The sequence below is a fragment of the Alternaria atra genome (assembly GCF_907166805.1).
Source record: "Alternaria atra isolate CS162 genome assembly, contig: 25, whole genome shotgun sequence".
Taxonomy (NCBI): domain Eukaryota; kingdom Fungi; phylum Ascomycota; class Dothideomycetes; order Pleosporales; family Pleosporaceae; genus Alternaria; species Alternaria atra.
The window spans coordinates 3256075-3270030 of NW_025091323.1; the positions used below are offsets into that span (position 1 = coordinate 3256075).

At 50.8% G+C, this 13956-nt stretch overlaps 4 protein-coding genes across 4 annotated transcripts; 1 reads left to right on the top strand and 3 right to left on the bottom strand.

The window, feature by feature from the left end:
• Nucleotides 1–1302: 1302 nt before the first annotated feature.
• Nucleotides 1303–2556, bottom strand: ALTATR162_LOCUS6146 (uncharacterized protein; the record flags this gene model as incomplete). Its single annotated transcript, XM_043313767.1, has 1 exon — nt 1303–2556. The coding sequence occupies one exon, from the start codon at nt 2554–2556 to the stop codon at nt 1303–1305; it is 1254 nt and encodes a 417-aa protein (XP_043169702.1).
• An 811-nt stretch (nt 2557–3367) lies between these two features.
• On the bottom strand, nt 3368–4205 carry ALTATR162_LOCUS6147 (uncharacterized protein; the record flags this gene model as incomplete). The annotated part of the gene is made up of 2 exons (XM_043313768.1): nt 3368–3848; nt 4048–4205. 2 exons carry the CDS (start codon nt 4203–4205, stop codon nt 3368–3370), a joined length of 639 nt encoding a protein of 212 aa, XP_043169703.1.
• Nucleotides 4206–4825: 620 nt separating this feature from the next.
• ALTATR162_LOCUS6148 (uncharacterized protein) lies at nt 4826–5273 on the bottom strand (the record flags this gene model as incomplete). The annotated part of the gene is made up of 2 exons (XM_043313769.1): nt 4826–5115; nt 5162–5273. 2 exons carry the CDS (start codon nt 5271–5273, stop codon nt 4826–4828), a joined length of 402 nt encoding a protein of 133 aa, XP_043169704.1.
• A 3879-nt stretch (nt 5274–9152) lies between these two features.
• On the top strand, nt 9153–10199 carry ALTATR162_LOCUS6149 (uncharacterized protein; the record flags this gene model as incomplete). Its single annotated transcript, XM_043313770.1, has 2 exons — nt 9153–9632; nt 9684–10199. The coding sequence occupies 2 exons, from the start codon at nt 9153–9155 to the stop codon at nt 10197–10199; spliced, it is 996 nt and encodes a 331-aa protein (XP_043169705.1).
• Between the last annotated feature and the right edge of the window lie 3757 nt (nt 10200–13956).

A 13956-nucleotide genomic window follows, 5' to 3' on the forward strand; every position in this document is an offset into this window, starting at 1 on the left:
TCTCCACGCCCCCCAGACGAAGCTTGTTCGGAATAAGCAACGCGTGCCAACACCCCGCTTACCCGCCATTAACCCATCACCACTTTGGGCAACCTTCAGCCGCGGCTTCTTGTGGCGCGCCTGCCCGCGCAAAGGGGGCAGGTCACACCACGCCACCCCTCTTTGCGCCCATACTCTCCATCTCTTCTTCATCCTCGCACTCGGAATCAATGTTGAAGCCCAAAAAGTCTCTCTTCGGCCGCTTACCCGGCATACACTGGGCACCTCATGATATACCGTCAACCGAGCCATCATCCTCGAAGCCCAAGTCGCGAAACCCGTTTGCGCTGAAAGCCTCTGCACCAGAGCATGGCGCTGTGCGTCCGCGCAAGTCAATTATCAGCTTGACGTCTGAGCCTGATGTCGAGGTTGATGCGCGTACGCACGCGCAGGGTCAGAGCACGTTCTTTGCGCGGCTGCCGATTGAATTGAGGCAGATGGTGTATGAGTACGTCATGGGCGCAGAAATTGTTCATTTAACGTTGAGTACAAAGAAGAAGAGGTTCGGGCATTTCATTTGCAACAGCGAGGGAGACGGTAGGGAGTACATGTGTCGCGTGCTCGTGTTCGGGAAGAAAGGCGCGAGGTTATATAGTGGTGGGGTGACCATAGCGAGGGTTTGTAGACGCATGTACGTATTGCTTCTCTTCTCTGGCTGTAATTACAACGGCATTGGGGAGACTAATAGAATGCCGCAATTTAGGTACTCTGAAGCCATTCCATATCTTTATAGCGCGCATACCTTCTCCCTCCTTCACGTCACACATCTGCTCTACCTTCCTTCCTCGATTCCACAGCCACGGCTCAATTCGATTCGCACGCTACATGTTCGCTGGGCCATTCGCGCGCTCCCCTACTTGCGTCGCGGCCCCTCGAATCGCGTCGTATACCGCGAGGACACGGCGAACTGGGAGAAAGCTTGGTCGATAATGGCCGGTATGCAGGGGCTCAGGAATCTTCAAGTTGTGTTGATTGATCCCAGCCCGCAGCAAATCTGGGCGAATGTCTGGTTGGACTTGGAAGACATCTTGCTGGACAGTGTTAGGGCAGTGAAGAGGCCACGCGAGGCCGTGCTTGTTCTACCGTATCCAAGTTGCAGGACAGACTGGGATATGGGGGATAGTACTGTGAGGCTGAGGCTACCGGACAATGGAAGAGACAACCAAGACTGAATTACGATTCTTAGGGCGTGGGTATCTAAATTGCGTTCTTGCAGCTGCAGCGCCTTTAATACTTTTAACTTTCTATATAAGGCATTGTTGCCTACAATCCAAAGCAGTTGGCATAGTAAGTGACGGTGGCCGGCCAATCTGAGAACATGCCTAGGATCTTGACATCCTGAGCAAGCACATCAAGTACCGTGTACATGTCGCCATCATTGTTAGTAATGTTGGCAACGTACTGGTAGTAGTAGCCACCACCCTCAATCTGTAGCCATCCAGAGCGCTCAAACGACCATGCAACCATGTCCAGACCATGTTCCTGGCAAGCGATGGCATACTCCGATGGCACAATCTTACCCGCATCATCCACTTTAGTAAGAGCGAACATAGCGGGAGCCATAATCTTGACGCCGCGAGCAGCGAGTTCAGGAATGCTAGCCGTAGCGTTGGCGTAGCCCTCAGGAGTATCAACGCGTTCATCGAGGTATACGGCTTGTATTCCGAATTCGGGCTCATTGTCGATCCAATAGAAGACATCATCGGGAAGGAAAGACTGCAGCCACACACGACTCGGATCGATCTTGTACTCGCGGAACTTATCGACCAAATCCTGAGCATACTGCTCCTGTGTGTATCCATCGAAAGGCATTTCAACCTCAGGGGTCTTGAGCTCGGGAGTGTACTTTAGGCCCCAGCTATCCACCAATGGGATGTAGTCGTCAACCGTCATGAGCTTGGGGCAGTCTTGGGCGTAAAGGTCGGTGCGGAAGTAGGGTGTGCCATCCATGTATTCCTCAACTGTGGTGCCGTTGGGGTTGAAGCCATCCATCTTGCCGCAAAGGGTACCAAACTCTTCCAATGTGATGTCCGAGGTGCAGCACTTGGCCGACGCAGCGGTGCCATTGGTGGCGGGCGAAAACGGGGTGGTGCACTTCTCGGCGAGTGTAGTATTGAGGATGTTGGTCGTGGTGTGCAAGTCGCATTGGGCGTGGCGGCAGACAAGTTGCTTGTCTTTGGTGAACGCAACATCGCATTCAATCAGGCCGGCACCCATACGATGCGCAGCCTTGTAACTCTGGAGTGTGTGCTCGGGGAATTGAAGCGGGGCTCCACGATGCGCGAAGACGAAGTCCGATGTCTTGAACTCTTGCTCCGAGCAGCTCTCAAGCTTCTCCTTCAATGGACCATCATCCATGTTGTCGACAAGATAATAAGGCCGGACGCCTACTTGCACGTTGAACTTCTTGTGCCCATGGCCATGACCGTAGCCGTCTCCACCACGAGGCGCGACAACAGGTACAGCAGCAGCGGACGCAAGTCCAAAGAGGACGGAGGTAGCAACGAAAGAGCGCATCGCGACGATACTCAAGCCTGAGATTTCCGGGAACCTGGAAAGTCAAACGGTTCCTGCAGCGCAAGCCTTCTGGCGGCCATGCTGCTTCTTATCTGCGCCGGAGAAGCGCCAGAGCTACACAATGCCTCGGATGGATCAAAGACGCCGAAATACCACACACCGCACGGTTGGAGGTGTTCGAGCTGAGCTGCACAACTACTGCACGTGGTGGAGCTACCCTAGCTCGAAGTTCTTGGCTGTACTCGAAGGCTGACGGAGCATGAGATAGTTGTGGAAAGCTATACGGGACAAGTTAGCCCGCCAAGCTGCCAAGTTCACGCCGCCTGTCACGTTGATCAACGGTGCGATAAGATACGCGCGCCGGTACAGCGGGCGGAACAAAACTTGATCAAGCCGCTTGTGGGAAGCTTGGGTGCAGGTCTCTGATGCGTCATTATCGTGTTATGTCTTGGCCGCGTTTTGCTTCTTAGAGTCTACTCCGAACAGACGGTAGAACTGGTCCAACATGTCGGCTCTCGCGAGATTTTCGTGTTCCCTCGGCTTAAGGTGCGAGAAACTCCATGCGAAAACGCTTGTTCTACAAGAGTTGTACATAAGACTGTAGCACATCATAAAGAATACATTGTGGTAGGCTCAAGTCTCTGCGAGCGAAAACCCAGCGAATACCTTCAGGATTAGTTTTTGGGTGCAACTCATAAGAAACGAGCTTCTTCGTAAGTCTCGTGAACATTCATAATGGTTCAGATCCATTTCCGAAAAGCTACCGTCCCTGTGATTGCGATCGCCCGAAAAGCCCTTGCACATGGACGCGTCACGACGCGTTACCTTCCTGGCCAACCCTCTCTGGCAGTTTGAAGACGCACCTAGACTCACCAACGTCAATATCGGTCGAACACTGCCAATTCGGAAGAGTGATGAGGAAGTCTCTTGGAGCCGTGATCCTCTTGATGGGTTGCAGCAGCTCCTTGCTATTTCGCTCCCAAAACTCGCCGTAACATCCCTGCCAAAGGTCGAGGCAGAAGTAGAATTTGATATGTAGTCGACGGAGGCCAGCCATTTTGCTCAGGCCGTCCCAGGATCTGTACCACTCGCTTCGGTGATGGTCAGGCATCAAGTTGACATTGAAGTATTGATGGCGGTCAATATCCCATTCAATGGTGAGGTTGCTGATCTGCACAATGCGTTGGGGTTGGAAGAAATAGGAGAGATAACCCGCTGTTGGGAAGTCTTCCAAATCGGTCGAGATGAAGAATTGGTTGGCTTTGTAAAGATACTCAATGGCCTCAGAATAGCTGAAAACGTCAGCCGGTCAGTCTCATGCTAAGAAGACAACTGCTCAGTTACATCAGATTTTCGACTTACATTTGCCGACACGTTCTTAGCAAAGGGAGTCCCAACTCTAACTTCTGACCGGGTGGGCAGGGCCTAACGTAACAAGTGCAATTTCTCAAGGTACACCGTCGAGCAAGCAACTTCCCATCTGAAACTGACGTATGTATGGATTGTTCTCCTAGGGTCTTTTCGTAGATCATGCGTCGGATCTCCAAAGGTAGCTTGTTTATAAAGGCAGACCGAGGTTGAGCCACCGTCAATTGACCGTTTTGTAAATCTCCCGAAATTGAAAGAGCACGCCTGCGTGGAATGGGCATCATTGGCGGCTCTATGTCGAATAGAGCTGGTCGCGTTCTGCCATGTCGATGGGGCAGAAACAGTAATATACAACAAATGCATGGCGAGCAAACTGTCCACATGATGCACTTAGAGATCTGCCACGTTGCTTTCCGTAAACAGTTGCCTGTCTGCCTGCCAGCATCCTTCAGCTTGCTTCGAAAGTGATTTGGCATTGCCGCGCCAGCCAAGAAGTCGCGAAGATAGCAGCGCAAGGACGGCTCTTATGACGCAGGAGCGGCTAGGTGGATAGCCGCACAAAGTTTCGCGATGTCGGACTCAGAAAACCAGATGGCCTTTCCTGTTTATGCTGCTACTTGGGGCGCTGGGGTGCTTGTGTCGGTTGTTCTCCAGATTGAAGGGGTGGGGAGGCTACCGTAGGGTAATTGTTGTGGCGCAGTTCAAGCCCCACTTAGTGGGTAGCCGCGATGACGATGACGTCTGGAAACAACGCTGAGCACCAAACACTACCTTTCTTATTTCGATCGGTCAGCTGCACTCTCACACCTCATGAACTTAGTATTTAGGCGCCATCCGAATCTCCATGGAATATGCTGAACTATGAACACATACAATACGCGCCCCGCTCTCCCAATCTGTCTCAGCCCAAGTGCGCCTCCGCTTCTATCTCGATCTTCATCGTCTTGTATAAACCCACGACCTGCACGACTGTCATAAGCGGTCCGTGCTTCTTGCATCTTTCCTTCACATTGCGAATAATCGGCTCCGCAATCTCATCGATTGGCACGGTGACGTGGATGCGCGTTTTATAGACCTGGTCCCAGCCCTTCCCACCAGCCTGACGAATAGCATGTTCAACGTTGTCAAAGGCTTGGTCCACCTCTTTCGAGAGATCATCAGGATATTCCTCTGTTGTGCGATCCCAGCCACCTGAGTCTGTCAGTGTAGGACAACTTATTGGATGTGGTGAAAGTACCTTGACCGGATAGCTCGATACGATTGTCGATGCGAACTGCCTGGCTGTAATTAAGATCCCGCTTGGATCGCTCGCCGAAGCCAGGATAGTCGAAGTATTGAAGGTGCGACATAATGTAGGGTCCAGGATAAGATTCAGAATTCCGCGGATGATAAGAGGCGGAACCGCTTCTTATACATTACCTGCGTAGACCGAACACTACAAACCATCCTTCGTTCATCGACAGCAACTGTCGAGCATCGCGTTGCGGTGAACGTTCCGCCAAGAACACATTTGTAAGCCCTGTTCAGGCGTCCTAAAATCTTCCTGCGAATAGTCGCACGCAGGCATTAACTACTGCATGACAAGACCTTGGTCAGTGGAGCTGAAAGTCCCTGATGGGCTAGAAGTCCTCGATGAGCTGAAAGTCATAGCTGAGCTGAAAGTCCTAGCTGAGCATACTTCGGAGTTTAGAAGCTTAAGGATGGACTTTAACGAAAGATATACGTAATCTGATGCATCCTACATCATTTTACCACGGCATCATTGGCTCCTGATCCAACCTTGATAATACCGACATGCCCCACATCTATCCCCAACCGGAAATCTGGCGAACTTCATCGTCTCCAAGAACCATCACACAGATTTGTGAAGGAGCAGCAACCACTTACTGATGTACTTCAATTCTGGGATGAAGGCAAATTTAAGCACTATTCTTTTGTATACTTTCTTGATGTATTGTCAGCTAACTAAGATCAGCCTAGGCTTTAGGTGTACTATGGACGCAAGTATCATTACGGATAGTACCTCTCACCGTGAACATTTCTCTTCCTACCACCATCTCGAATTCCCGTAGTAACGCGAACCTCGTGGCGGGAAGCCTGGCGGAGTTCTCACATCCCTCACCCCTCCACTATATCGCGATCCTCCATCCTGAGAGCCGCCGTAAGCCGAGCTTGGATCTAAAGAATACGACACGGACGGACCCGTGGATCGAATGCCCGAGAACATGCTACCTCCTGATGTGCTGGATTGAGGGCAAGGCCCAGTGCTGTCCTGAAGGCTGCCGCCGCGATAGCTCCAGACAGAGCGTGAGCGGGAATCGTAGGGGCGCCTGGTACCCCAATCTGCGCCATGGCCGAGGCCGAGAATATTGTAGGCGTCGTTGTTGTAGAACGAGTCATTGCTCATCTTTCTTTGGTATGTAGGTTTTTTAGAAGCTATCGGTAAGTGTGATTGTTCTCAGGTCGCGAGTCTTGGTTAGAGAGCGTTTTGTTAAAGCGAGAGAGTCAGACGCGCGGAAAACTTTTATGCAAGGTATGGTGAATACACACACTGTTTACGCATCCAGTTCTGGTACTTTATATGGTCAAATTGAAGATATACTCCGTTCGCTTAACACTTTCCATATCATACATGCATCGTATCAGTGCAAACATTCAATACATTCATAATATCAAACACCTTAGAACAAGTTCTGCAAAACGAAATACATGGGAAAGATACCCTGGAAGGCTCCGACCTCGCGTGAATGCTCTAGTAAGGTAGTAGTTGGGAACGCCGACTATACGGCCCTGTTCTATCCACGCCTCTTATACCCAGACAATTACCACCTACTTCTTTGAATTGTTGCCGCCAGGGGTAAATGACGTAGCTGCAGCATTCAAGCCTTTTGAGGGCTACGATTTGCTACCTTCAGCCGACTGTTTCATCGCCGTGCCCCATGCACCCCCACTGGTGGGCCACTGGTGGGATACTGTGTAGGAGCACCCCAGTTCTGACCATGACCAACGCCTGTAACTTTCCGCCAGTTTTCAAGGTTGTTGTTTTTAGACATTGTGGATTTGTGGATGTGGTGGTGAGTGTGTATGTGTGTGGATGCTTGGGTAGATCAGTTTGGTTATAGCGTGTGGTTATTATGTTAGGATAGTATAAGAGAGCGTAGATATATATATATATATATATATATACACCATTGAAGGGTATCAATGAATATAATCTTTACGCGTACTATGAAAGTGAAGGGTATCATCAGACCCCATATCTTACATTCGCCACGGGAGTGAGTATTGACATATGTAATGAGATCTGGATTAAATCAATGCTGTGCACACGCGTGTACATACGTGCTTGGCGGTTGGATGATAGTTTGTCTGTCCCACTCATATCGTGTATAGACTGGGGGTATCATTTGACCATGATGAGTCCTTGAAATATCTGCACTTCTGCACTTTGTCTTTGAGTTCTCTGTATTTACTGCGTGCGCTTTACAGGATATATACGTGCTTATACACAGGCAGGTGAAAACATGGTACAAGCAATATCAGCTTTGCCCTCTATCTACCCCAATCCCTTTAAACATCAGCTTACTTGTAATGTAGCATGATGGTGTTCAAATACTTAACATCCCCTAGTGCATCTACTGACAGCGTATAGGATACCTTTTAGCTTACTTGTTCTTAAGTGCATGTCCTTCAAAGTTACGTATGATATCCTCTATCGCAGCAACAATTCAGGCTGTATTTTTTTTTAGGCACACCTTCTTGAACCGGCGCAGGTGTTCCACAGTATCAACCGGGACATGTTTCTCTCCCCTGACCGCGTCGATTAAGCTTAGCCAATCGTGCAGTTAGACCCGTTTCTGCTGCTTCCCTCCTTGTTTTGCAGGGAGTCCACGTACCATATGGACCAAAACTGGGATCAATACAGCAGGTTCTTCCGTAAAGGTTCCTTATCGTTAACATGAAATTGGCTTCAACCGGAGAGCTCGGATCGTATCGCGTGCATATGGTCCGAATATCGCTGCAACGTATTCGAACTCTCTGAGGATACAGTCTCTTTCCTCCGCCAGTAATACGTCTTCTGGGGATTGACATTGCGCAGGTAAGCCGAGGTTCATGTCCTTATCCAAATCTTCACAATTCGTAGCGTCCAGCCAGTTGAACACCATACATAGGCCCTATGTAGTAATCAACATATGTATGATCGTTTTGTATGATGCCAAGGTCTAGGGTCCTGTATTGTACCAGACGGATAAGAGGGGATATCCGATTAGCTACATTCACTGGGTCAGGGTCTATATACCCCACTTCCATCTCATGTCCTTCACGCCTGTATATCTGCCCCTCACTCCTCTCTCTCTCCTCCTCCTCTGTGTGGCTCATCATATGCTCCTCATGCGTCCCCAGGGCATATTGTTGTAGGATGATTTTGTAGTATGCAGAGGCATGTCCGATAGGAAGAGAATAGGCCGGAAAAGCTGTATTTTACTTCCCACCTTGCATGATCATACACTTTAGCTTACCACAATCTCCTCTTCTGCACACGAGTCGCTCTTCTTACACCTGACTCGCCCAATCTCCCATTGGCCAGCTAGATCATCATATGTCCTATACCTTTGTAGTACGATCGCTACACAGGCCCCTAGTAGGACCCAACACAACCTGTTCCTCCCCCATAAAGGAGGCGAGTGGCGTTACTCTTGGTTCAGCCATAACATTTAGCTTCGAGACTTGCAATGCAAGCTGCGGACCAAGGGCTAAGAATTCGTTGGATTTCAGATCGTCGTTGAGTTTACGCAAGGGCACAGTCTATCTGTAGATGAGGCCTTTGTATAGATGACTTTCCAAATTTAACCTCTATTACTAGGATCAGAATATAACCAGCGAAAATTCCAGCCAACATTCATGTAGAGATAGTTCCGAGTCGTCCAAGTGGACGATGTCCAATTGAGATACATTGCAAGCCCTCAATCTCGAAGAAAGGGCTAGACCTCCAATCCCTTTAACAAGCATAGTATCATCTTCCATAAACCCCTAAGAAAGAAGTACGCAGAAAATTTTGGCAAACCCAGCAAAGGTCTATTAATATGGGTTTGATCCGGTGGTTGCACAAGGTCAACATCCGAGAAAGGCTAGATCCCGCGGACATGGCTGCTGACTCATCATCGAATCTTCGCATTCGTTCAACACCAGCCAGCTTGTCGCCAACAAGAAGATAGCCATCTACAGCCATGCCACCACGGCTAAGAGCGGTCCGAGCCGCCTCAACTCTGCTGTCCATATGTTCCAGAGCGCCCACAGCGGCATCGGTCGCCCCATTTCTTCTGCCCGCCCAGCAAAGATGCGCTTCCATCCTTTCTTCGCTTTCCGACAATGCAGGCGCCTACAATAAGAAAATTCGGCGAGGTCGCGGTCCCGCCTCAGGAAAGGGAAAGACTGGTGGACGTGGTCAGAAGGGTCAGCACGCACACGGCAAAGTCCCTGCAGGCTTCGAAGGAGGTCAGACACCACAATGGATCACCAACCCCGAGCGAGGGCGGGGGAAGTACAACCCGTTCAAGGTGGAGATGTCGCCAATAAACCTGGACCGCATACAAGATTGGATTAATCAGGGGAGATTAGATCCCAAGAAGCCCATCACTATGAAGGAATTGGCCAAGTCGAGGTGTTTGCACGGCGTAAAGAGGCATGGCGTGAAGTTGCTCGCGAGGGTATGAATCTATCCTTTACGACCTTTGTACGAATGCTAATTGTGACTGCAGAATCCGGAGCAACTGACTACACCCATTAACATTGTCGTCTCGCGCGCCTCTGCCGACGCTATCGCACGTATCGAAGCCCTCGGTGGCAGCGTAACAACACGCTTCTACTCCCCCACAGCCATCAAGCGCGTCCTCCGCGGCGACACACACCCGACCATCTCCCTTCAGGCCTCTCCAGACCTCATCTCTCTCACCGGCCGCTTGCCAGCTGCCAAGATTCCCTCGCCCATCCTCAGCGCCCTCCAAACGGCCACCGAAGAAAAGAAGAGCGAAGCCATGGCTGCTGTCATGAAGCAAATTGGTTCGAAATACAAGTACAGATTGCCTGATGCGACTGCCAGAAAGGACATTGAGTACTACCGCGATCCAGCGCATAGAGGGTACTTGAACTACCTCATGAAGGATGGCGAGAGCCCGAGTTTGTTCTTCAAACCGCCTGGCGAGGCCAGGGACAGGAAGAAGCAGAGCGCAAGGAGAGATGCGGCCAAGGCCAGCGCGGACAACAGGCTATTCTAGAGAGGGACACTGGAGCTTGTATCATACTATGTGTATAATGAGCAGTTTCCATGCGAATGTACTACTACGGCATTGGAGACGCAATCATGAGCAGTGACTTGACTTGCGTTCGTTATCATACGAACAAATGGCAAGATCAAGAATTACATGAACGCCTCATTCCGCTGACCAACGACTGATTTTCCTGCCACAATGAAGTCGCTATGAGGCTCAACTATCGTCACTTTTAGTCCTGCCACAATCTCATTGTGTGGCAGGCGCCTTGTAGGACGTGTGGCTGTGCAGCCTAATACCAGCCATTGCGCAGCATCCCCAAACCAGACCTAGATCAGTCTAAGCGGTAGACAGTCGTAACAATGAATCAAATCAGTATCTATGCGCTCGGCCTAATAGCAGCTCTGGCGGTGTGGTTAGTGAAGCAGGTGTGAACAAAGAAATGCGAAATCATGCCCGTTTCGAAAATGTTTATTACCATCAGCATGAAACATGTCGCACTGTCCCTCATGGCCGGACCTCGCGATTATGTTCTGCGACATTGCCCGAGCGTACGAATCACGCTTGGTGCGAGACATGGGAATTTCATGTCAGACGACACGGGCGTTGGAAGTGCTCCGGGGCTTGGAGTGGAGGCATGTGTCACTTTATGGTGCTGATGCCATGACAGTCCTGGTATAGATGCGGGTGTGAGTGGGAAAGGAATAAGCTTCATATTGAGAACTCGCAACGATGTGCAGAATTTCAATACATGTTGGGCCCCTACTAGTCAAAAGTGGTACACGCAGCTAGATAAACCCAGAGGTGTCTCAGGCGAATAGTTGATTGCGCAGCATGATCTACGTCAACATGTGCTGATTCGGCTAACCTCCCTCTTGTGTTGTTTCTAAGCCAACAATGCCCGAACAGGCTCCATCATCCTCACTCGATCGCATGTATGTTCCAAGAGGTTGTCTCAAGCTAACAAGAGGAAAGCTGTAAAGGTATTCCCAGTCCTCTACTATATCGGGATATCAACGCCGAACACAGCGAACACACTTTGCAGTACATTTCAACATTAGGATATAACCCAGCGAATAAACGAGCTTGTTCGTGCCAGGAGAAGCGACGGCCGTTTTCGTAATAGCGGAGCCCAACTTTAACTTCATCGGCAGTAATAATACCTGTTCAGTCTAGGCTGGGGCAACCTGACCGGAGTGCGGGCACCCGCGTGATGGCAATCGGGATCTTGCCATCAAAGAGGACATTATCTGATGACGAGAGGTCAGGCCAATGTAGAACTAGAGATGAGAACATCACATGGGATCAATGGACGCTGACCGGGATTCTAGCTATGCGGAGTCCGGACCTGTTAGGCAGTACACTTGAAAAAAGATACTCCTTTGGAACATGCCACAAAACTATTAGCTGCAGTGAGAGACAAGCGGTGGAAGATGATGATGCACACGAAAGCCGTCGTGCCGGTGGTTAACTGTCGCGACGTGTCCGTAGGAGTCAGCATAGCATCTAGTTGGTCGGCGCTCCGCTTGTGCGAGCCGGTGAGACTGTCTGCACGTCTTACAGATCCTTTGGATTGACGGCTGCCGGCGGCGTTCTTGCATGCCTCATATCTCTTTGTCGCTGCACAAGGCTGAATATTGACGATGGGGACGCGTATCGACAAGATTATCTGTGTATGCACATGGTGGCGCAAGCCAACGTACCCTGATCCGTTTGGTGACATACACGTGGTGCGAAGGCTGTCTCGCGTTCAGGTGAGAGAGTGATGCGTCGCTGTCCTCATACAGCTGAACCGGATGTGCTGAGCGATGTACTGCGGCTCCCAGAGGGGCGAGCGCGGCCTGAGTCTGTTCCGGCAGGTGCAACGTCTGTACACAGGGTGCATTTGTGTTGTCTAGCTAGGTTAGCTGCAATCGGCCCCTCGAACGACAATCCAGAGTTGCTTCTGAGCACCGGAGGAGGTGTGGAGTGATGTTAGCCGGTCGTCTTTGTTGGTTGTTGCATGATGGTGGCACGATGACTCGCCGCGCGCGTCGAAAGCACCGCCAGGTGTCCAAGCTGGAACATCATTGTTCGGATCGAGCGCTAGGCAACCAACGAATTGCAAGTCGTTTGTTGTGTAGCCCTTCAAGGAGTCTCGCCCGGCAATAAAGTAAAGAAGAATCTGAACTTGGCAGGCTAACAGGATGTATTGTATTTGGAAAAAATAGCGAAGGGTTTACCGACGTCGGGAGCATTGTCTTTGGCGCAAATAGATGGAGCCTCATGCATGATACTTGGTACGCATGGGGTATAATAACAAGGTGCAACTTGGTCACACAAAGTTGGTTGGCTGACTGACGCGTGAGTGGCTTCGCTAGTGTGCTAATGAAGCTTGTGGCGTAACGCATACGGGACTTGTCGTCCTCCATGACAGTGTCAGCCGCGGGATAGATGATACGGGTCAGCTGTGCATCGGGCAGGCTAGCATGACCTCGTGGATCGGTACCAATGCCCTTGTACATATTCACATTCAATCTCCGGTGAGAAGTAGCAAGTATCGGTACCCCTTAGATGAAGCCTATCCTCCCGCGTTATGGCTTGGCTGGTTAGTATGCTGTAATACTATTAGACGAGCGGTCTTGCAGCCCAAGTGCAATGTGGTTGCGTCACACTATACCTTGATACACTGCGCAAAGGATCACATCTAAGCATAGTAAAGGGATCCATCATACTGGGTATGGAGGCCTTGAGGTTGGGTCGCTGAATGATTAGGGCGTACTCGCTCTAGAGCGTGGGGTTGCGCATTGCTCATTCGTCGGGAACCGTCTGACCTACTTCTTTCAGCGCCATAGAGCGGGGAACTGGATATGGATCTGAGGACGCCGCAAGCCGTGCAAAAAGGCTAAACTCGACCCAGCGACTCGTGTGGCAAAGAAGTACAAGATCCTGAGTCGGCATGAGACTTGTTGCAGTGTGTGCGTCTATCGCGTTCTGCTTTTGCAGCTGGGCCGCTAAGACAGCAGTGGCAGAGCGGAATTAAACAGCCGTAGCCAAGATGCATCGCACTTCTCGATGGCGAACGTTTTTAGACACAGTGTCGTAAGAGGACGGTGAAAAATCCACCCATATCGCGCGCCGGCCAAGGGCTTGCGTGCTCATCGCTGGCGCCAACCATATACGATGGTCTCGGCTGAGTGGTTTTCGCAAACGTCTTGTGGCTAGGTTGCTGCACATGATGAAATGCACTAAACGCACATCCATGGAGCTGCTGCCCGGCAGGGTCGATTGTTGAAGGCAGACGATGGAGTCAATCGACGATAGATGCATGGTGTAATGTACGCGTCGTGGAAGCGCGGTACGTCTCAGCGCGCCATGACGGAGCTAATAGATGTGCCGTTCATGGTATAGACTGGGCCAGACGGAAACGAGTCGTTGGGGCTCGTATATTCGTGTACTGGTGAGGAAAGCGGTGCCGAGTATCGTCCGTCCCCTCCGTACCACGCCCCCCAGCCAACCGTGGAAGGAGCTATTGCCCTTTCTGCGCCAAAATAGTCACCATCAATCTCCACACGACGGTCAAGACGCTCGGTCAGACGGGATCGCTATTGAACATGTACGAAGGTACTGGCACTGCAGGCGATGATGCACAGCGGCGAAGTTAGTTTGAATAGAGCCATGACTATTGCAGCGCGGTGGACGACCATGGGCGGTCGTATCACGCGTATCAGCGAATCGCCAGCCGAGATGTCCAGGCATCCCGAGCCTCCCGTTGGCATGGAGC